The 23,715-nt window shown below is 42.7% G+C and overlaps 1 protein-coding gene across 6 annotated transcripts in view; it reads left to right on the forward strand.

Moving 5' to 3' along the window:
• LOC128758475 (rho GTPase-activating protein 23-like) overlaps positions 1-22,937 on the forward strand; it is a 52,823-nt gene extending 29,886 nt beyond the window's left edge. For 2 of the 6 annotated variants that reach the window (XM_053864434.1, XM_053864433.1), the window contains 23 exons: positions 8,584-8,775; positions 10,503-10,533; positions 10,800-10,892; positions 11,000-11,078; positions 11,154-11,214; positions 12,114-13,545; positions 13,966-14,127; positions 15,320-15,428; positions 15,690-15,729; positions 16,112-16,249; positions 16,335-16,643; positions 16,716-16,777; positions 17,253-17,359; positions 17,431-17,543; positions 17,967-18,119; positions 18,754-18,832; positions 19,155-19,228; positions 19,555-19,644; positions 19,713-19,838; positions 19,905-19,949; positions 20,547-20,640; positions 21,074-21,108; positions 21,186-22,936. In XM_053864434.1, coding sequence (XP_053720409.1) covers positions 8,584-8,775; positions 10,503-10,533; positions 10,800-10,892; positions 11,000-11,078; positions 11,154-11,214; positions 12,114-13,545; positions 13,966-14,127; positions 15,320-15,428; positions 15,690-15,729; positions 16,112-16,249; positions 16,335-16,643; positions 16,716-16,777; positions 17,253-17,359; positions 17,431-17,543; positions 17,967-18,119; positions 18,754-18,832; positions 19,155-19,228; positions 19,555-19,644; positions 19,713-19,838; positions 19,905-19,949; positions 20,547-20,640; positions 21,074-21,108; positions 21,186-21,986 — 4,425 coding nt within the window. In that variant the 3' untranslated portion in view covers positions 21,987-22,936. Of the gene's footprint in view, positions 1-2,977; positions 3,911-8,583; positions 8,776-10,502; positions 10,534-10,799; positions 10,893-10,999; positions 11,079-11,153; positions 11,215-12,113; positions 13,546-13,965; positions 14,128-15,319; positions 15,429-15,689; positions 15,730-16,111; positions 16,250-16,334; positions 16,644-16,715; positions 16,778-17,252; positions 17,360-17,430; positions 17,544-17,966; positions 18,120-18,753; positions 18,833-19,154; positions 19,229-19,554; positions 19,645-19,712; positions 19,839-19,904; positions 19,950-20,546; positions 20,641-20,883; positions 20,909-21,073; positions 21,109-21,185 lie in introns of those variants that run through there. The other 4 variants (XM_053864435.1, XM_053864430.1, XM_053864431.1 and 1 more) reach the window with 4 other exon arrangements.
• The last annotated feature ends 778 nt before the right edge of the window (positions 22,938-23,715 follow it).

The following is a 23,715-nucleotide window of genomic DNA, read 5'->3' on the forward strand; positions in this document are numbered from 1 at the left end:
GTGTTATTGAAACAAAGACTCTCTCTCCTTCTGGTTCCTCTCGGAATCGGTAATCAGCCAATGAAATAGAGCTAGTCCAAAAAACAGTAATATGTCACTTATCAATGACATACTGTACATAAGATACTGTATACTCCCGCTGGATCGGTTTTACCAATGAACATTGGGAAACATCACTTTACCAGGGAATGTTGGTAATATTTATGGCTGACTCGCATTGGGACAGACTATCAGGACTAGGAAGTGTGTTCTATGCTACTTCCTGATTTCACTGTCAAATAAAAAGCCCCTTAATGTACCACCACTGTTTCATCTTTGTGCACGGATTACTGAAGAAGAAAGTATTGATATGCTCATATGCAATGTTGTCTTGATATTTTCTTGATACTATCTGTCTCTATCGATATTTAATACATTGATACTTGTTGCTGCATTGGTGCTTGTGTTTTAATACATTTTCTTTTCGTACACTGGAGTTATTTTGTAGATCAAGGGAACTGTTCATTCCTCTGCTGGAAATTGACCTCTAAGTCGAAATGGACTAACATCATAACAATAAACTTGATGTCACATATTATTGAACTCCATTATTTGATTTTGCCTCTTAATGATGGTTCTTATTACAATATTTTGCTGAATTTACAATATCGCAATATATATACATATATAAAAGTGTGAAAAGTTCGTCTGTCTCAAAAACAGTGACTCAACAGCACTTCCTTTCAGAGAGGTCTTCAGAAAACCTGTCTACAGCAAAAGAAGCATTTGTCCAAAAGTCCAACGCTGAAGAGTCGATTGAAATGAAAGTACTACGAACGTTCATGTGTGACAGAGTAGCACGTCCAGAGGAGGGTAGCAGCTCAGAATCTGAGACTAATGGAGGGTGTTTGTAAAAGTGTCAGCTTCTTTTAGCGTCTTTGCCTCTCCCAGCTCCATGATTATCCTTTCTCTTTCTTGGTCTCACTGCGTGTCAGTTCCACTGCGCTCAGGTGTCCATGAGAAGTGGAGTGTGGGGATGACAGTGCTGTAAGAGCCTCTTTGGAGATGCTTAGCCGGGACACACATTCATCCTGGATGGCGCGTTGAGTTTCTCTCAGTACATACTTAGAAGCGCCACAAATTGACTTTCTATTTTGAGTGCATCTGAGAATACAACTCATTGTGTCATGCTGACAGTGTGTGTCTATCCCTCATCACACCAATATTTAGGTTAGTCGGTGTCTGTCCTTGTTAAAGTGTGACCTTAGATTAAAAAGTAGAATTTGAACTGAACACATTATGTTTCACTAAAAATGAATTTCCATCTCAGCGCGTACAGTTCTGCTCACCAAGCAAGACACTTGCTGTGTCAAGGCAGGGACGTGAAGCTGCACTCTCAGCAGTTGATAAGAGCTGTCACGTCTTATTTTATCTTTTACTTTTAAAAGTAACAGGAATCACACAGTACAGCCAGGGTTGTCACTTTTACGGCTCCTGCTGATGGGAATGTGCTTCGTGGGTGTTAGTAGGATTAGTGTCTTGCGTGTAAGCGGTGGAACAACTTGAGATTTCCTTCATCATTCACTATGGGATGTAATTGTGATTCATTGGGCTCATTGTTGGATAGACAAATGTTCTACTTCTGTGTAGTGTTATGCCAGGAAGATCAACATTGTTGGTTTGTTTACTCACCTCTGTAGTGGGACTCACACTTCTATATGGTTATCATGATGTCCTGTTAGCTGAAGTGAAGTAGTTCTGTTGCTCAGGAGTCTTATCTTCACTTGTATATTACTTGCTCTATTTCAGTGCTGCCTGAACTCTGACTAATGGACTCAGGCGAAGCATGGTTTCTTTTGTCTCTTTGTTCCTACGCTGCATCTTTTGACTGCATTTGTGGAGGAAACTTTTCTAATAAAAGACAGACGACTGTGCTTCTACTGCTTGAGAGTTGCTCGCTTCCCAGGTTGGTATTACTGTGTTGTCCTAGAAATCTGTTGGCGTGGTCAAGGAAGAAACCTTTACAAAGTGCAACCATGGTTCATGCTGCTATATCTGAGCTGAAAATGGGTTCATAATTTTACCAAACTTTCGTCAAGGCAGTAGTCTAACTGGTCTGGTTCTGGTACCCACCACCAGCCCTTAATGACAAGCCAAATAAAGTGTAGTTTAAAACCTAGATGTCTCTTATCAGTTGGTAAATACCAGTGATGGGTCGATGAGATATCATGAAAGAGTATTGAAGGTTTAATGAACACTACTAATGGACACTACATCATGAATCCTCGCCAACCCTTCAATACTGTGTCATGAAACTTCATCTGCCCATCACTTGCGAATACTGAAATACATGCTGTGCAGTACCAAAACAAAAAGCATTTTCGTCCAACGAAATTAGAACCCTGTGCGAACAGTCCTTCTAGTTGAAAATCACAGAGGACTGTTCTTTGCCTGGGTGATGTTAATGTACGATTAATGCAACCCAATTTGATGCAGTTATCAGTGTCACAAAACTTATTTTTGGTCATTAACCGTGCTTTCAAATTCTTCTACATCTAGCAAGACAGTGACACAAATGTCGCTCTATTTATTTGAATGTTCCTATACGCTACTATTGATGTATTTCCGTTGAAGGTCTTTGAGGGTTAAAACTGTTTAGATTATACAATATGAAAATAAACTCCAATGTGCCACATACTCCAATGTTTTTTGGTGTGTAAAGTGACACAAAACTCTGCAACAACAACGGCAAACGCAGCCGCCAGACCATGAGTCTAATAGTAGGAGGCAGGGAGACCCAGGACACACAAACACACACAGGGCGAGGGAGAGAGAGAAGCATGCTCACTGCTCTTGCATTGGGTTGGACCGGGTAGCTAAAGGATGAGAGGAATGTGACAGAAAGAGAGAGAGTGGGGATGTCAGCAAATAGACTCAGGGGAGGGAGAGAATGAAAGGGAGAGAGAGTGGGGGTAGTGGGGAGTTGGGGCATGACAGTGTTGAAAGGAGGGAGAACTATACTTAGACAGCAATAAAGATAGGCAGCCACAGCAAATGCTGCTCTACAGTGCCAGCATGGAGTGGGACACATCGGATTTCAACACAGCGTGGGATTCTATCCAGTTCTACGTGCTTTGACAACAAACCTTTTCTCGGCTGGTTCTGGAACTAACTTGTCTTTTATTTGGAATGACTTCCGTAATGGATTCTGACTGGGAAGGCATGTCATCTGTGAAAGACTACTCTAGGGAAAAGGACTGTATGAAAACCAGGCGGGAAACCAGTTAGAATCTGCTTCATGGAACCTTCAGTCTCAGGACCACCATGCACTCTCGGTATTACGGATGGAACCTACTTAGAGCTGCAGATTTCATCATGCGTGAGCAATGGGCGAAGGCAAGAAAAGGTCAACCCTGTAGCTAACAGATGGTTGAATTAAAGAGTTAAGTTCAAAGACAAATGGGGAAAATGGCAAGTGGTGGGGACTGGATGCGAAGTCACAACTGTGCCGCGATTGAATCAAGAAATATATTTATTTCTCTGTATCAAACTGAATTATAATGGCTTGAGTTTCAATGTGGTTAATATTAACTAATGCTTGAGAAGACTCTAGGATAGCACTTGGTGGATGTGAAATTTTGCTGCACATGACATGGGTCTTTCTAAGGATGTGACCTCCCCAACTTAGTATTTTTTGTTCCAATGTGGAAGTGCTATGCTGAGGGTCACAGGTGCCGCACCAGCACCGTTGGGGCATGAGTGGCGATTTCAGTGTTCTGTTGGGGTGGACTGCAGTGATGCTGAGCCCCGTTGTATCTGGTTAGCTGTGTTACGAGGTATATCCCCCCGCACGTCACCTCGACCAACTCCGATCACTTCACCAAGGAGACGTGGCTCTCGAAGACTCATCCAGCGCCATCGCTTGTCTTGGGTAAGAAGATTGAACCGCCGTTATTTGGACCGTATCTAGCATTTCAGCTCTGGGTTATTTGGGTGTCAATTGCTATACAAACAACTCAGACATTGTCCTGATTTTGCTAAATGTGCTTTTTATTTAGCAGGAACGAACCAAGATAATCCCAATTGAGCATGTCTTTAAGCTTTTGGCGTGAGGCTTACCATTAAGTGGTGACCTGTTCAGAGTGTCGCCCTCCACCCCTGGTTGGACACATGCAGAGGTGTGGATGAATGAGAAATGTTGGCAACTGTTGCTCATCCGTATTGACACTTCTATTCTTTGGATTCTTTATGCTTGGGCATTTTCTTTTTAATTCTTCATTGAATATAAATACAGCATTTCATCCATGGTTGTTGCCATAACTGCTCAACCTCTTTCTGATTTGATCGGTGCAGACAAGCAAACTTCCTTTGGGACACTTTCTCCTCTATCTCACATTAACCTTTCCTGTCCGATCTGATCAGCGCATAAGAGTGCTGCCATCTTTACCCGTGACTGCTCTTTTCTCGTCACGGATGTCTTTGGTTTGTCAACCGGGTACCGAAGTTTAGCTCAAAGTGAGGCCCAATTAGGACTGAGAACAGAGGTCAGTAGATCATCCGTCTTTCATTATACAATTAGGTGGAAGACGGGACATGTGATTCATCCACATTCTGTCTGTGTGTGATGACTTCTGTGCCTGCTTATATAATACAGCACTAAAGGGGCATGTTGACTAGCAGTGGGGAGATGAGACTGTTGCCCTCACGACACACAGATTTGTCTTTTTATATAGAAGTGTGGGTGTGTGTGGTTGGACTTGTGCATCATCTTGTCAAGTATGCATGGAGGATCAGATCTTATATTGCTTATAGAAAGGTCAGCCAGCAGGAGAGAGAAGCCGTCTTCGCTGCACTTACTGGGAGAATGTACAATCGTGTGGAATATGCATAGTGAAATGACGGTGTGTGTGTGTGTGCGTGTGTCCGCATACACACGTGTGGGCATGTTTTGCCATACATGTGAGTACCAAGTCTTTTGCTGGATCCCACAGGGTTCAGCCTCAATCTGAGGGGGAAGACTTCAAAAGAATTGGGTCATTATAATTAGGTTTAAGTTTAAGGTTTAAGTTTAAAACTTCGCCATTTGTTTTAGATGGTTACGTTTAGGATGAGAGACTGGATAAGCATTATGGCAATGAGTGGTCCCCAAAAGGATGGTGCAACAAACCTGTACATGCGTGTGTGTGTGTTCTTTATTGCCTCTTGAGCACAAGCATTGATTTCTTCCAAATCTTCTACGCGGCAACAGGGCAAACCTAAAATGTATATCAAGTGTCAATTCTAATACGAAGGATCTCTTCTGTTGTGTCAGTTCTGCAGTACTATTACTGCTGTTTATGACAATATAGTGTATAGTGTCTGCTTGTTACTCGCTATACAAGAGCATACCCAAATGGAATCAAATTACTCAATATAATAATAAAATGACTGTTTTTTATGACTGTTGTTAAGAGCTAAGGACACAGAGACCTGAAGACAGTGGAGAAAAAAAATCTTTCAATCACGCACCTTGACATTTGAGTATTTCACACTTCAAATGTGCGTAAGTAATGTTAGTGTTTCTTCTTTTGCAGTAAAGGTCAGTAGCAGGGTTGTCTGAGTTCGTTATGGTCATGAATACACACATTGACAGAACATGCAGATCGGTATACATCGGTATATATTCTTTCCAGTTATTTTAAAAATTGAGTTTTGTTGTGCTGGTGATGATGATGGGATTACATCTCATTAACCCTGCGTTTTTAGATGAACTTTTTTAAAATTTTATTTAACGTCCCCCATTCATTTGTTTTTGTGTGTGATAAAGTAACCGACAGATACTTCCAGTGTTTATGCTAGACATATTTATTTTTAAAATTATTCCTGGAAGGGACTAGACGAATGAAAAGTGATTGGCCTCCCTGGATGGAAACTATGTCTACTTCCTGGTGTTTCTTGAGACTATTCTTATGGGGTTCAAGGTTTCCAAAAATCACGCCTATGAAAACGCCTACGCTTCCCGCTTCAAGAAACAGATTTCCTGTTATGCTTCCTAACTGACTTGGCTAACAGATGGTTGGCATCTCTTTAAATTGGATTACATCTATCAATAGATTTACAATACTCAACAGAAGAACACATTTATTAAGGTACGTTCTACATGCAAGTAGGTGTTTTTATTGTCAAGTCTGGAGATACCCCTGTTTGTGCACTTTGTAGTATGATATAAATTCTTTAAAAGTACTTTTGTTGGTCCATTTCATGATACAAAGAGCCGCTGCCATAAACACTATAAAAACTAAATCCAGGATGTCCAGTTATAGAAAAGGGAAATGGATAATGAACAGTGCAATTCATCATAGGTTCATAGTTAGCAGGTGATGTGAGTTTTCTTGGAACAGAGGGGGAGTGATTCAGTCCCAGTGGTGGCCTTCAGACTTGGTAGTGAGGTTTTCAAGGTGGGCATTGAGGTTGCAAAGATGGCAGTTGTATTGTAAGGATTTAACTCGATAGAATATGTATTTAAAAGACAAGTGCTTTCTGTGGTGGCAGGCTCTACTGAGTGAAAAGTGAGACGATGGCTAGCCTCTCCAAAAGCGGAAGGAGTAGGGAAAGATCCAGGATGTGTCATTTATTGCGAGGTTCTCAGAGTGTTTGATGAGGTTGGTGCGTATTGTGTTAATAATCAGAGAGCTCATTATTGGATCCTCAAGTTTGATTTTGGACTTCAGGAAGTCTGCACCGCAAAATTCCCTCTTCAAGTCTTTCAGCACTCTCTTGCTGATGGGCTTCACGTGCCTCACATCTGGGCAGAAACCGCAATGCAGAGTGAGTCCGTCCACAATCTTACTCACCATCTGCTCAAAGTGGGCAATCCAATTAACCTCTTCTAGTTTTCGGGGAACGCAACATTTGGCCAACACTCTGTCCAAGAGAAGAGTCACAAACATCCTCAACGTCTCCTCAATCTTGACCTCCAGAGTCAAGACCTTTGGCTCGGCACTTGTCTCTTGTTTTTCGTAGACATCGATGTACCCTGTGTGTTTCCAGTTCTGTCCTTCTGGGCCGTTCCTTACGCTCGTCCAAGTTTGTTGCTCAGAAACAGTGGAGAACCTTGTGCTTGGTCTCATCTGGTAGTCTGAAAATGCTGTGTATCCTGCATTTGTTCCATTTAGCTCTTCAGATAAATTCTCTGCTACAGCCTTGGCCACATTTTGTGCTTCAGGTACAAGCGTGTAAATGGCTGCTGTCCACTTTTGAGGTTCGGGGGTAGCTGTATTCTGTAATTCTCTCAGAGCGCCGTACCTCTCATCTAAATCAGATGGTCTTCTCATTGTTTGAGTTTCACTTGACAATATCACGTAGGGGTATCCTGTTCAGGTACCATCTACCCCTACTTGTAGCCTTTTTCTGTCAAAGCTGCCTTTGTTGTTTCCACGATACATCAAGGCAAAATCATCAGTAACACAGGCAATAATATTTTATTTCTCCAATCAAAGACAGGCCGTCATGTACGGTTTACTATCTATAGTTCCTTCAATGTAGAGGGTAGGGCTCGGCAATTAACTGAAACTGACATTTGGCTTCAAACTGTAGTTTTTGTGCAACCAGAAAAATGTTTCCCCTCGTGTAGTTCTATTTTGTACATGCTCTATTGCTATGGGATAGAAGTCGAAGTCCGTTAGAGGGCTACACATGGCTTTACATATATTTTTCTCCCGACTGGAGTTTCCCATTTAGCCTTAGAGCCACTTCACCTTGATTCTCTCAAGAATGTATTATGGATAAATTCAATAACATTCTCAACAGAGCATAACCCCTGAGATTGTTGAAGCTGGATTAACACCATCACTGTGATCACGTACAGTAGGCCTGTGGTGAAGTTAGTCGGATGTTAGTCACTTAATCTGTGTGTCTGTGCAAGATTGCTTCTCACCCGCCCTATGTTTTCACTCTTTGTGTGTGAAAAAAAGCTCCAGTAAGAGCAGGTATAAGAATTCTCAAATGATCAAATAACAAGAATCTATGTGGTGACAAATACTCGCGTTCTACTGGCACACAGGTCCCTGGCAAGTTTACCTTTATGGGTCTTACAGTAAACAGTATCAATAGAGCGTTCACTGTCAACATCCAACCCAAGTCAGGGTTGAACAAACTCTGGATTTAAGTATCCTCTGCTGGTGTGCCCATGGGTTCAAAATAAAACAATGTATTGCAATGTATGCAGTTGTATCCATTTAAGTATTTGATAAACAGAAGGACATGTTTCCTCTCTCTTCTTTATATGGTATTGTTCTGATCTGATTAATGTTTCCAAAAAAATAACGTTGCTCTCCAACAGTTATTTATAGACTGCGTATATTTTTAACTCCGGCTTTGTTGGCTGTAGGAAAGAGTATGCCGTTGAGGAAAATAAAGAGAGGAAGTCAGTGGGAAATTCTTGGCATCAGTGGAATTCTGCCTGGACTGAATGAAGCAGACACACCTACATCCATCCGTGCTTAAATCATCTCCTCTTAAGAGGAACTCTCAGTTCCACACGGTTTCACTTGTGACTATGATGTCGTGGTTTGGAGCCTGAGATTCAAACAACGCACTTTTGTCCCCTTGTTTGTTCGTATTAAGGCTAAAGGGCGGAGAGATGGTATGGTGTTGTCCAATGAGAACAGGCGCCGGCCGCTGTCTTCAGGTGAGGTGGAGGGCATGTCATGGCGCGGCCCACGAACAATCTACCTTCAGAAGACCTTGCAGGGCTTCGGCTTCACTCTGCGCCACTTCATTGTCTACCCACCTGAGTCGTCCTTTCACATCATCAAGGTGAGTGAGCTGGAAGTGAGTAACTGAACGTAGCACTGTTAACATCTGTCTGGTTAGACTGATTGTTTCTTAACATGAAGCATTTGTGGTGTGGTGACATTGGGGTTAAAAGTCACGTGGAGTGGGGTGTCGTTTCGGGGTAGACTGATAGACAGATTCCAAAAGTGGCTCGTGAGGCGAGGAATGGCCCCCTCACTCACAGGAGCCTGAGCTGCTGGTGATCTGGATCAGATGGCGGGGGAGGCTGCCGCAGAGTCTGTGCATTCAAAAATCATGGAAAGGGTCTGATGGAAATGCGTGCCACATTTTTTCATACTTCAGACAGATTCACTTTCTCACCTCAGACTGCCGTCTGCATCCTAAGGGAGTTAGGAGACACTGAATCTGAATGGGCCGTGTTCGGATGAGCCATTCAAGGAAGCAAGTCAGAGTTGTCAGTTTGTGTCATGTCAGAAAGTGCTGAACCCAGTGGTGGACCCCCAAGGTGAGGGGAGATGTCAAGCTGCAAATGGAGGCCTACCTAGCCTTATTTGCTTATTGGACTCCAGGCAGCTGCCACTTTCAGCTAGACAAAGTATTCTGGACTGCCATTTGACAACTCAGATGGGGGCAGGACAGGACAGGCACCTCTTGAAACGCAAAAAGAAAAGCTGACCTGGAGACTGAAGGATGAGCTGTCTTCCCACTCGGATGAAGGTCACTTGGGTTGTTCAAGGGATTTGTAGGTGGTTTAACCAGTGAAAATAGGTTTTAAGACTTTGTATGGAGCGTATAACCAGAGTGAAGCACCTAGACAGAAATATTTTGACAAAATAAAATCAACAATAACAGACTATCACAGACATGTGTGATTAAACAAAATAATGATGATAATAAATAAATAAAAATATCTTGGTCGTATCCTAAAATGATGTTGCATTCCTGAAATATAGACTAGTTAGTCACCAGAATAAAAGCCAGACATTAGCACCGAAATAGGTTGGCAGTGTAATTTTCCAGCGCCTGCTGACCTATTTATAAGACCTACTTGATAAGTGAGGATAAAATAACATATGCTTTGTAATTTATATGTGGTTTCCGTTAGTCTATTCTTTTCAAGTGCTTTGTCTGGGATTTATGATTTCAAACAAATCCTTGACTACAAAATTCATCAAGAAGCAACAGCATAGTTGTGCTAGTAACTGGATCATATAGATAGAACGACTGTGAGAGGTTTGAATTTCTGTCCCATAGTAGGACTAATGTTAGGCCTAGATTTGGTGCAATGGAAAAAAAAACATTATTTTGACCTGCAGGTTTGATTCCTTTTGTTTATGAGAGCCAATATTGGGTATGTGTGAAGGTTTGGAAGTGTTGAGGCGTCCACCAAATTAGGCCGTTGTCAGACGCTTTGAACAAGAAAAGATACACTTCCTGATCGTTGGCTAGTTTTTCATTCGTAGGTTTTGCAGAAATTATTCCACTAATACATTAAAGGTCTAAATCAGGCTTTTTCATCTAAAAGGGATGTGTTTATAGCTATCATAAACCAAATTATTTCTGCGTGCGTCATCAACAACAGTCCTTTTAGACAACCCCACAACCTAAAGTAACCCCATGTTGGCAATTGATAAGCGTTTTTGTCCAGCTCAGGGAATAGACTAACTCAGCACAAAGACTAGGCCAGAAAGCACTGTTAAGTTTAGCGGCACCCATTTGCTCTAACACTTGTTTGTTTTTCTTACCAGGATGAAGAGAATGGAAATGCAACTGGACGAGGTGGGTGTGTCACAATCTTTAACAATAAATGTTTTCCCTTGTGTTTATTATTGCAGTGCAATGGTGTCAATCTACATTTACTTTTCATTTATCTGCATTCTTGAGCTATACATTTTCTACAAAAGCATCTCCCTACACACAGACAGACACACATTCACATGTAGGTGGGGCTGATTCACCTCAGTGGGATTCGGTGGATATTTTCAGACAAGTCTTACCTCATTTGGATTTGGATGCGTGAATGTGTGTGTTTGTTTTCTCCGCAGGTTGCCAGCGCTCTCGCTTGGAGCCCATGGACACAATTTTTGTCAAGAGTGTCAAAGAGAATGGTCCAGCACAGCAAGCTGGTCTGTGCACAGGTACCAAATGTGGCACACACAAAGTGGTTGAAGCTGTGGAACGTAATTGCAACTATGTCAGTCAGAGATTATGAGTTCAGGATTCTGATGCCGCACTCTATCCCCAGGGGACAGGCTGGTAAAGGTGAATGGGGAGAGCATTTTGGGAAAAACCTATTCCCAGGTGATCTCGCTCATTCAGAGCAGGTAACATGCTTCGCTTTTGGTCACTGCTTTTGCTAACTAGGCCATCGCTAATAATGAACATGTGTCATCTCGCAGTGAAAACATTCTGGAGCTCTCTATTATGCCAAAAGATGAGGATGTGCTGCAGTTGGTAAGTGTGAGTATTGTCAATCTTTTTTTGTCTCTACTTTCCTTACTTTTCTCCTTTTTCTTGTGTGATAGAAGAAAAATTGTGCACAAATGAAATATTAATTATTTTTCTTATCAATGAAAACTTTTTTTCATGAAACCTGGATTTATTGCAATAAACTCACTCTTATCTGGCAAAAAGTATGTACATTAAAGGACCGTGGTACAATTTTATCTTAGTTCTTGGAAAATCAATGACTGTACCATACGAACTATAATAATTCAACAACAGAGTTATTTTAATAACTAATCATACTTTCTGTGATGTTTTCTCATTGCACTGAAAAGGCAGCAGGCTGTTTTTAATACACATTCTTACTCCAGTGGCGTCACACATCGACGATCATCAAGTGGACTTTTGCATCCCAAGTTGCCCTTCTGTTTTACATGTTGATACTTTCAGTCGAATCAGAATTTCCACCCCTCATGGTATTTCCTGGCGCCGCAGGCAGCATGTCACCTGACTGTCCAACCCATTTAAAAAATAGCTTGGTTAAGAGATTAACCCTTGCGGTGGCTCCATAAGGTTCCGCTCCTCAGTAACTGACTTTGATTTCACTTGAGGCTCGAGGTCACATAATGCACTAAATATACACAAGCTAACATCAAAGGGAAGGTGCTAATGACAGCCTGTGATTGTCATTCCTGCACATTCTTATCCTAATTCTGACCATACTCTTTGTCAAGAAGTGCCGCGGGAGGAAACATTGCATCACTGGACACAAAATTCTACTTGACGATAACTATTCTACGTCTTAGGAAGGAGTGTTGGCGGGCTCCATTTTAGAGTTTACCCTTCAACTGTTCCTTCCGTTTGTAATTATACCTTATCTTAATTTGTCTTTACCCTCCTCCTTCCACTCTCAGGCGTACTCCCAGGATGCCTACCTGAAAGGTAACAAGCCATATACAGGAGAGGCTCAGAACCTTCCTGAACCTCCAACAGTCTGCTACGATTCTCCCCCGGCTATTACTTCCAACCCCAGTCATGCAGTCCAGAGTCCGGTAGACAACTGGCAATGTCGTGCTGGAGTTACAAGCTCTCCCCTTGACAACCGACCCACTGATGCGTCTCCACGAACAACCGGCTGGACCGGTAGTCCCAATGATGCAAATGGTCATGTTTCTCCTATGATGCATCACCGTGGCCGCTCCTCTTCAGCCATGAATGCTCTGGACTTTCATTTTGCGAACCACAATGCAGCCATTGCCTCGGCAACTCTCCCTGCACCCAGAAAGAGCAGCTTACCTGCCCGCTCCCATGCTGATGCCGTTTGCCACCAGGCCTTGTCTGACTGGTACTACAGCCAGGCAGAAGCAGCCGAACACATGTCCCCCCGCCATCGCAGTATATCTCAGGGTCGTTTGGCGGAACTCGGGCTGGGGCTGGCACTCGGCCCAGGACACGCTCCTCCATCTTCAGTTCCGGCAGAGCAACGACGAAGAGAGACTCTTGTGTATCACCATCAATCGGCTGCAGCTTCACATGATTCCTATTGGCTTGGAGGCTGGAGTGGTGCTCCAGGACCAGGAAGCAAGTCTTGTTCTGAGAACTTACTGGCAGCATATGCAGAGTATGAGCACAACTATGGGCGTTCAGTGGAAACTCTGGCACAAGCCTCCGCACTGATCCCCCAACAACCAGAACACGCTTCAGAAGGTCCCCACCAAACCATCAAACTTAACCAGCACAAAGACCAGGGAACCTCCAATGAAGTCGCCTCAGCTCCTTCTGCACCCTGTACAGTGCCCACTACTGGCAGGCAATCAGGTCAGCAAGTAGCTGAACCCCAAGCAAGGCGCCTTAAAGAGGACGAGTTGGTGGGCTACACAAGTTACAGCACTTCTTTCTCCCACAAAACAGGCCACTTCCTCCAGCAGTCACACTCCTTTAGAGACCCCAATCATAGTGGCCCGCAAATCCTCAGAAGCCCGATCAGCATTCGAAATTCGGTTGACATCGATGGGGGGATTGCACCTCGGCCTCACTCCACTCCTGCTCTGTCCGGACCGGAAGAGGAGAAAGTCCGGCTCGACGGGGACAGCGAGGTCATATCCCCTGTCACTTTGCATCACGGAGTTGTGCTGAGACAGAAACCACCATCGGGACGTCGGACCCCGACTCAGGCCTTTCGGCATAGTTTCTACGCAGCACCTCTGGAATCCCCAGAGTCACCCGGGTTCACACCGTCACCTGGGACTCCATCTCCTATCTCTGGAGGACCTGTTCCAAGCCGTCGTACCAATGGCAGCCTGGCGCAGCATGCATTTGACTCTCTGTCGTCAATACCGTTTATAGGTGAGTGACCTGCCTGTTCAAATATTGGAGACACTGACTGGATTCCCTGTGTTAATTAAGCTTCTTGTATCTAAAGTCTCTCTCATTCCAATGTAATACTTGTTCTTCTAACTTGTTGGGGTAGATGGCTTTAGTATTTTTTGATATTCAATCAAAGGAAATATCTATACACAACTAAGTAAATTACTAATCGATTATATTATGACCACATATCAGCTGACATCAATGCTCTTTTGGACTGTTCCTTGTCGGCAGTCGCCAGGGACGACTGGCACACACACTGGTGCTGATCATCAAGAACCCTTGCTTGCTCTGTACTGCATGCATTTCCTTGTCATGTCATGTTCATCTTGCATCACAGTTCTCCTGTGTTTGTCTGGTTATCTCATGCGGTATGTTGCTCTGATGATAATGTTGCAGATGACCTCACCAGTCCTAGTACTGACCTACAGGCCTGCTATGTCCCCGCCTGCTCTGTGGTGTCCGGTTGTCTGACCTCCACATTGGTCACCCTCACTTCCACCTCTGTCTCTCCCACCCTGTCTTCCATCTCCCTCTTTGTCCACCGTTCTCAGGACTGCAGTGAGTCTCTCTCACTACTTTAACTCATAAAAAGGCTAGACCAATATTTGTGACACCATTTACTGTACTTGTGAGTAATCTGATCACTGTGATATTTGTCTAGCTAGCCTGATACTTCTTCTTTACAATAACAGAGTACAGACTACTGATGGGTAGCTGAGGTTTCATGACACAGTATTCCATGGAACAGTGTCCTGATTTTCAGGGGCCACCAGATGGCGCTGTCTGCTGTAAAATGTTTGGGCTTGAACAACTAATTCAATGAGACCTCACATCATTCCTAAATGAAGAGCATCATCTAGTGGCCTTTGAAAATTTGGACTCTGTTTCAACAACACTCCAATACTGTTTCATATACGTCATCTACCCATCATTAGTATCATATCATATTTATTTATAAAGCACTTAAAAAGTAATACAAGATCGTCACTAAGTGCTGTACAACAGTAAAATCTAAATAAAACAAACATTGAAAACGGTAAATGCGTAAAATGAAAAGATCAGCTATGCAGTAGTATGAAAGCCAAAAGTGAGTTTTAAGAAGTGGACAGAAGTGCCTGTCTAATATGGGGAGGGAGGGCATTCCATAGCACTTAATACAGACACATTTTCAAGTTTACCATTCTATCTAATTCATACCTTCAATTTGGAAACAGGCATAAGTAAGGCATAAGTTGCTTTTTAAGTCATTTTTACCATTTTTACCTGCTTGTAACAAGATGGCAAAAACACATTTTCTTGCTAGATGCCAGAGACAAAATCCTCCCGGTCTGACTTGCGATATTTTAATGTTTTGTTGAATTAAACACCACTGTGTCAGCAAAAAGGTATACATAGATTATACTGAAAAGCAATCAATGTGTCAAAATGCACTTTTATTCGGGAAACCAATGCATACTCTCTATGTCAATTAGCAATATTGTTGCTTTTAAACATTTATGGTGCTACTTGGCATGCCATGTATACAAGACAATGGTGCGTTTAAATATCAGGTCAAATATATGGCATGTTTGAATGACCAAAAAACACTTGTCTCTGTATTTTGTCATATATAACTTCTTTCATGTCATACTAATCTCCCTGACACAAGGATTTTTTCTTGTGCTTATTTTATTGCTATTTGATTGTTTTTAGCTTCTGCCTTTTATGCCTTCGGTTAAATAATGAGCTTATTTATTTTGTGCATCGCCAGGCAGCATAAAAAGTCGCCGCTCCTCTTACCTGCTGGCCATCACCACTGAGCGATCCAAGTCCTGCGATGAGGGTCTCAACACATTCAGAGAGGAAAACAGGGTTTTCTCGTGAGTACAGAATTCACTAGGTTCTCTGTATGTTCAATGCGATTGTGAGCCATTCTTCATCAAGAATTGATACTAGGACTAGTGGCATATGAAAAAGCTGTCTCACAGCTAAAGAATTTGAAAAACGTGATATACTGTAGAGATCTTTAAATGTCTGAACAATAAATGTTTAGCAAAGGGGGAACCATAAACAGCATCACTGTGCTGAGAAGATCTTCTTTACTCCTTCGTTTTTTTTACTTTTGTTTTTGAATTTCACAGAAAACTACCAAAAAGAGTCAAGAGCTTTTTCACTGATGGGGTGAGTTGCCATTTTCTTCGCTTTCCTTTTGTTATTCTGTTACAGCTGCTGATTTTACTTTGCTTCCATGAGGTGCAATCTCATGTTACATATCTGTTGGTGTTTCACTCCAGCCAGTTATGTTTAAACATGGAACTCACAGATCTCTGAACAATCAGAATTTCAAAACAACGGGACATGCCAGTTTATTTTTAGCTGTCCTGTTCTTCGTTGTTTGACCTTACTTACAATTTTATTTAGCAGTGTAGTTTGTCTTGCATGACTATGTGACTCACTATGTTTTTGCACATTTGTATTTTTTCGTTTAAGGTTATCCAAATATTGTTGGTTATTTCCATGAACTCTCCAGCACGCACTGTCCAACATTGTGTTTCATTTGTAGTCACTAGAGAACTTGAGAGCTCAGGAGGAGGCCCGGTCCAAACGCCACTCCACATCAGAGCTGGGATCAATCACAATCACGGATGTCCGCAGGGAGGGCTGGCTGCATTACAAGCAGATCTTAACAGAGAAGGGAAAGGTACAAACTGCAGAGAACAGAGCCGATGTATTTCCTGATTTTTTTGCAGCTTGTTAAACTGATAATCTGCCATTGTTATTTGTAGAAAATTGGCGGCGGCATGCGACCATGGAAGCGAGCCTTCTCCGTTCTCCGCTCCCACTCGCTCTTCCTCTACAAGGACAAGAGAGAGGCAGTTCTGCATGGGGCGGGTGCAGGTCCAGGTCAGGACGAGCATCCTCCCATTAGCATCTGTGGCTGCCTCATTGACATTGCATACAGCGAGACCAAACGCAAGCACACGCTGAGGCTGACCACACAGAACTTCTGCGAGTACCTGCTGCAGGCGGAGGACCGAGACGACATGCTGGCCTGGATCAAGGTCATCAGAGAGAACAGCAAGATCGACAACGAGGTCAGATTTGGGCCATTCTGTTCACACCACATACACAGCCGTGAACTCATGAAAAGGTCTTGTTTATTTCAGGAGATTGGTTTCTCAAGACAAGCTCTCATCAACAAGAAGCTGAACGACTACAGGAAACAAAGGTTAGCACGCAGCGCTACACTCAGTCTAATTAGAGTCACTGTGGCTTTGGGGCACTGCGCTTGTCCCAACCACTGAACCGGACAGCTCTTTGCAAAAATGACAAAATAACAAGGCAACTGACATCATCATGAAGAGACCTGATGATAAATGTCATTAACTGAGATCATTGCTTGTCCATTTATAAGGAGTAGTCACAAGCAAAATGTGTTATATAATATAATTAACAAAGTTCATTTTACTTCGATCTCATTTGTTAAAAGAAATAAATGTGGAGATGTAGCAGTGATGCTAAGCTAATTTAGCAATGTAGCGTTTGTGTAAATCATAGTGTAAATCTTTAGTTAAGCCCTGAATGGAATCTAACCATTTTTATTCGTGAGAATTGATGAGAAAATATGATTGTTTTGTTATGTAGCCACCATGAGTCAGCAAATCCTTTCCTACATTTTTTTGATGGCGTTTGTCTCTGTGCAGTCTCACCGGTAACAAGCCAGACACCTCACCGCGGGCGCACCGCATGATGCCACCCTTCCTTCTGGCCAAAACTGACCACAGCTCAGTAAACCGTTCATCCAAAGGTGGTGGGTACCAGTGTTTTGAAAGTGCCGTGCTTCTCTAAATGTGGCATTTAAAGTTGCTCGTCTGAACTTAGATGACAACAAGGCGCCATGGGGCATTAACATCATGAAGAAGAGCAAGAAGACAGGCAGTCCCAAAGCATTTGGTGTACGACTGGAGGACTGTCAGCCTGCTGTCAATCACAAAGTGAGTCCCCAGTGGAAGATCTCATCTCGAAATCCTGAAAAAAATGTTACATTTCCATCTTTCGCCGCTGTCATTTCGTGATCGGTCCAGTGGTAGCTGATGGCACCGTCCTGTAGCCCACAAATCTACTCATGGACATCTCATGTTGTTTACCTTTCTATTCGGAACTAATGTTTTGCCAAGTCTAAATGTGATTATTAATAGCTTAAACTGAAACTAGTTGATCTTCCATTCCAAGCAGATTTGATTCATTACTACTCTAGCTCAAGCATCTGATGTTTTTGAGGTTGTGGGATGTTGTCCTGCTTTTTAATGTCATTCAAGTGGTTAATAATATTTCCCTCTCTCCCCTGTGGTCTGCGACTAACATATAAGAACTCTTCCGTTACCATTTTATTCATCCTGTGTTTTCTTCTTGCTCAGTTTGTGCCTCTGATTGTGGAGATGTGCTGTGATGTGGTTGAGGCAACGGGTCTGGAGTACACAGGAATCTACCGTGTCCCGGGCAACAATGCAATGGTGTCCAACCTGCAGGAGCATCTCAACAAGGGCCTAGACATCAACACAGCTGAGGAGGTAAGGACAGTCTCTGGGAACACATTTTCAGTGAACACCACAGTCATGTTAAACACAGTTGTAGGGTGTGGCCGCTCACTGGTGCGCGCATCAAATGTAGTTATTCAACTTGGTGGATTTATTGACTGTATAACCCTGTTGTCTGCTTAGCTTGCCATGTTATGAAGTTGAAGTTTTCATTCTGGTTTTTTGTTTGTTGTTGTTTTTCGTTTGAACAGTCAGAAAGTGACAACAATGTTACTGGCACATATTGAAAATCTGTACACATACATACTAGGCAGCTTTATTGGACAAAAATGATTCCTAGTACACTGATGTACACTAAGAAAAGTAACTGTAAAATTCGTTTATGAAAAAAGAATGGACTGAAAAATGACTGAAAAATTGACTCAGGTTTGCTTTTGAGTGTTTCATGTAGACAGAGATTTCTGAGTTGTATTTCGTTTTTACCGTGAAAATGGCAGGAATTAACCTAAAATTGAATAAAATGTTTGGCCTACTGTAATAAGTGTTGAGAGCCATCGTGTTGTAAATGGTCCTATTGATTGAAGATACTACTGCTCTGATCCACTCTCAACTGCTGGATGTAACAAATTGCAGTTCATATTCACTAAACTTCTTTGGGTCTCTACAGCGATGGCAGGACCTGAACGTGATCAGCAGCCTGCTGAAGTCTTTCTTCAGGAAACTTCCAGAGCCTTTGTTTACTGATGGTGAGTGCAGTGTTCAGGCGTGCACAGAGGATGCCAGGGACCCATTTCAGCCTTTATGTATCATTTGCCTGCTCTTTTGACCATTTCATCTCATGACTCATACAGAACTTTCACCCAATGAAAAGTTACCTCCCAAGTTAAAAATTACATTTTATATTTTCTTATGATGTGATATTTTGTTTTCTTTTTCTTCATGCTTGTATCGCTTTTGCTCTGTCGGCCTCCATGAATTTCCACCTGATCACTTCTACCCCTCATTAGTTTAGGCATAAATAAATGCACAAACAAATCTTGAGGGTTTTTTCATCCTTTCATTCAACAGATAAATACATCGACTTCATTGACGCCAATCGTATAGAAGACACTGAGGACCGACTCAAGACCATGAAGAAGCTGGTATGAGTTTACACTTGTGGTCATTGTTGTATTTTCTAGAGTCTCTGTTGGCCACAACAAAGCACCTAAGACCTTCTAGAGATAATCAAGTAGTCGATGGGTGGATGGTCAAACAGATGGTTAAATCACTGGTGGCTTCTGAAAATCTGGACGCTGTTTAATAAAGCGTCAATACTGTGTCATTAAACCTCAGCCATCATAACTTGTTGTCATGATATGAGGAAGACTCACATCGTAAAATATGGTCACACACACTCAGTTGTTTGGTTAAGCAGGCTTGTCCATCTCCACTGTGAGATGCTTGACTTAGTCCTATTTCCATGTAGATCCAGGATCTCCCAGATCACTACTACCACACCCTGAAGTTCCTGGTAGGCCACCTGAAGCGTGTGGCCGACAACTCAGAGAAGAACAAGGTACAGACATCATCCATCATGGTATTCTTTCATGTCAATTTAACCCAAGCTTCTCATGTGGTTTCCAGATGGAGCCGAGAAACTTAGCATTAGTATTTGGTCCAACACTTGTTCGGACGTCAGAGGACAACATGACTGACATGGTCACTCACATGCCTGATCGATACAAGATAGTGGAGACGCTGATCCTGCATGTAAGAACCAACGGCAGTTTCTTTCTGCACAAGAAGAACAGACACTTATGATGTTTGTCTCCACAGCACAACTGGTTCTTCAGTGAGGGAGAGCTCTGCAAGGAGGAGAAGGTTAGTCAGGGTTCAGAAACAAATTACCAAACATGCCAGTGGTTCCTTCCTGTGTCTGTGTCTCTGGACTTGTCAACTTGATTTTGCTATCATGATCACTGCTGTAATCATAAAACCTGAAGTTCACTTCAGGCTCAGTGTTTGGCAGCTTGGTAAAAAGAAATTCTCCCACTGACAACTCTTACCAGTTCTGGACTCTGAAAGATCCGCATACTGCCCTCTTCAATGTGTGAAGATTAATGCGTTTAAATCATGCTCTGTAACCTCTTGTAAATGTTCAGTCTGAATGTCAAAAATAAGCACTTGAATTAAGGAGTTATATCAATATTTGTTTGGAGAATACATGTTGTAAAAACATGATTTATTCAAGAACCATGAGGTCGAAAATGAGCTCGGTCATTTTTATTCTGAGAGAAATACGAAGATTAAAAGTCTAGATAAAGAGTTATCTTGGTATAGTTTGGGTTTCAGTGTGTCCCAAGTGTGATAGGCTTTTGTTGCTCACCCTGCAGATGAGAATTTATTATCATTACTGGTTTCGTATCTTGTGAACAGGAATAGCATTTGTGTCATTGTATTTGTGGTATTTGTGTACAGGCCCCAGCTGACAAGCAGGAAGTGCCGCCTGTTCCAAACATCGATTATCTGCTGTCCAACATCGGCAGACCGGGAATTCCTGGAGAGGCTTCAGGTGATTCGAGAACGGATGACGCTTTTAAATTCCCATCGATCTGTGTCGCCTGCTAACAAATTCTATAAACCCTGATTTGTGTCTTTGGGATTCCAGTGAAATTTTCCTCCAAATCCTAAATGGATGGATGAATGGAAGAATGATAACATTCTTTTAACGATAATATTCTGCCTCTGTGAACTCACCAATTGATTCTCACGATTCCAACTTCTCTCTTACTGTCTGTCTCTGGACTTTCTCCAGCTGAGACTGTGGATCAGCTTTTTCGGTAGGACTCTTCTTCTCATCCGGGTGTGCGTGTGTGTGTGTGTGCGTTGTTTCTCCATCACTCTCAACGTCAGTTCATCTTAGTGTCAGAGTTCTGAGGGTTTCAACATCATCGTTTGAGTTCTGTCAAGTCCAAAGCAATAATACATTTGTTCTGTTCTGACAGATTCCACCACCACCAGCGATTCAGTTAGGTCCAAGGTAAACATGAACACAAGATCAGGACTATTCTGGGGTGACTGGAGCAGAGTGATGACTCTTGTTTGCATGGTTTACAGGTGTCTTCAGGCCCGAAGAAGGACCGGACTGCCAGGGACTTCCTCTCCATGTCCCTTATATCCGTTGTGACCCGCAAACGTAAAAAACACCTCAGCGCCTACCTTCCTGGCAGCAGTGGAGATGACGACTCAGAGCACGAGCGAGTCAAAACCTGTAACTATGGAGGAGCTGGTGAGAACAACCCGGCACAAGTCCAGGCGGCAGAAAGAACTGAGAGTGGACACAGAACCGAGAGTCACGATGGAATGAATGGTGGCGGAACCACTGAGACGCCGCGTCGTCGTCCGCACAGCTTCCATCAGAGCTCCAGACCTCCTAACATCATCACAGCTTCCAGCGTCAGACCCAAATATTTAAGTCCAGATCGCCCCACAGTTCCTATCTGGATCTCCCCGACAAGACATCACAGCCCAATTCAAGCCTCCAGACTCGGCCAGCAACATGACGCAAGTGGGCCGACTCTGGTGCGTTACAGGAAGCCCAGAGGTGGACGGAACAGAGCCGTGTCCATGAATCTAGACCTGGAGCTGAGCCACAGAGAAGGCTGGAGGACCGAGACCGTGGAGGTCATTAGAGTCCTGGAGGGTGCAGCCGGCGGGCGGAAGTATGTCCCTCAGGGGGCTTTTTGTCATGATGGTTCAAGTTTAGACCCACAACCTTCTCTCGGCCAAGAAGCGCCTGGTCTGATGGCGTCTTCATGGATGGATCACCCTGGAGCCTCTGCTGTGGTCAGGAGGAGGTCGACCCACAACCCCCAGGACAAGACCAAAGCATTCCGTCGTCATACAGTCATGGATTAACCTTTTTTGTTTGCTAACACGCTCCAAAAGTGTCTGCCCTGGTACCTTCTCACTCCGTACTTTGATCTTGAATCTTCCTTCTCATATCATCAGAAGAAATCTGATCCCTAGACAGCCAACAGGGGTCATTTTCAAAATAGACCCCTCCGGCTAATCTAATCTCATAATCAACAAACATGCTTTTATTTTGAAGGCCACTTTAATGCCCCGACAGTGTTCAGAAGCTCCTCATTTTTAAATTGAGTGCCAACTGTTTTCCCGCACAGTCATGTGACCTTGTGCGTTTGGCTTATTTTAAATTACTGGGAACAATGATCTAATTTATACTTGACCATTTTTAAAGACAAACAAAATGACCTTTCTCTTTTTTTAAAAGTTTTAAAATAAACCTCTCAGTACCTGGCATGGATGTGTATAGTCGTGTTGGAATGAGAAAGTCGACCAGAACCAGTCCAGTGTGTCCACTCTAACCAGCAAGTGTCATCAATGTTGGTGTTAAAAACCTCTACAAGTTCTTCCCCAAACTTTTGCAGGGACCTTCACCTTCCCTGGACTTAGAGACAAAGACTGCATGCCATCAGTCACACTCAAATATGCAAACCCCTCTAGTGTGTGTGTGTGTGTGGGTGTGAGCCTGAGGGACAGTCAGAAGCAGCTACGTGATGCCAAATTTTTCTCATCAGTAGAACTGAGCTGCAGATGAAAGTGAGCAAACCTTCAGTCCAAAAGTCTTACCTGAGGTGTTCTGTGTCAGTGTTTCCTCTCCCGATTGGATTGTTACCTTAGTCCCGATGACGCCAGTCCTCCCTCTCTCTGTCTTAGTGCCCTTGAGCATGGACTGTTTTGTACGTAACTGACTGTGTCTGGACCAATTTTGTAACTGTTGTAAAAAAAAAAAAAAAAGCCTTGTTAAGTTGTTAACCAGTGTATGTAAATACGCTATATAATATATTAAATTATTGGTTTTGGACATTCCGAGTCTTTTGGTGTCTTGATGTACATACTGTGCCGAACAAAAACATCAAATTATGTTTGATACATGACCTGCTAAAATTATTCTCCCCTGTAACTGACGAAGTGCGAATTGCGTTTGAGGGCCATGGCATAAACATTTGATGTTTTGCTGTCATAAAAATGTCCTTGACTTGAGGTTTATATTAGCCACGATCCTTTTAAATACGATTCGAGAGTTTTGAGTGGTGAAAATGATTTTTTAAGTATATATCACATTTTGAAAGAATTTAAAGAAGACAATGTGACGAAGTAGTTAACTTCTCTCACGAGATAGAGATTGCAACCATGAAAACGTTTGTTTTACCCGAAAGAACTCGAAAATCAGGCCTGAGTCACACGTTAAAGGTTTTCAGAGAATGTAAGGCAGCACGTTGTCCAGCAGAATGAGTTAACTATCAACCTTTGAGACGCTTGAATGTACATGCTTTACATTGTTGTGTGTCACGTGATTCAACTACAACATTAACAAACAAACAAACAAAAAATCCAACCAAAGTTTAAAAGCTTACTCGGTAGCTAAGCAGCCATCAAACTGAACTGAACAGAATGTTTGTAGTAGTACTGTTTCATTCATTCAGCAACCTTGTTTTAGGGCGCAGCTTTAATTTACAACGTCATATTTATTTAGAGCAAATCACATTTTCCCTCATTGAAGTGTATTTCTACACCCAAGAAAAAGATCAAACAGTTCATTTAGGGAGAAAGAGGAAGAAAA

This window comes from Synchiropus splendidus, chromosome 5 (genome assembly GCF_027744825.2).
Source record: "Synchiropus splendidus isolate RoL2022-P1 chromosome 5, RoL_Sspl_1.0, whole genome shotgun sequence".
NCBI lineage: Eukaryota > Metazoa > Chordata > Actinopteri > Syngnathiformes > Callionymidae > Synchiropus > Synchiropus splendidus.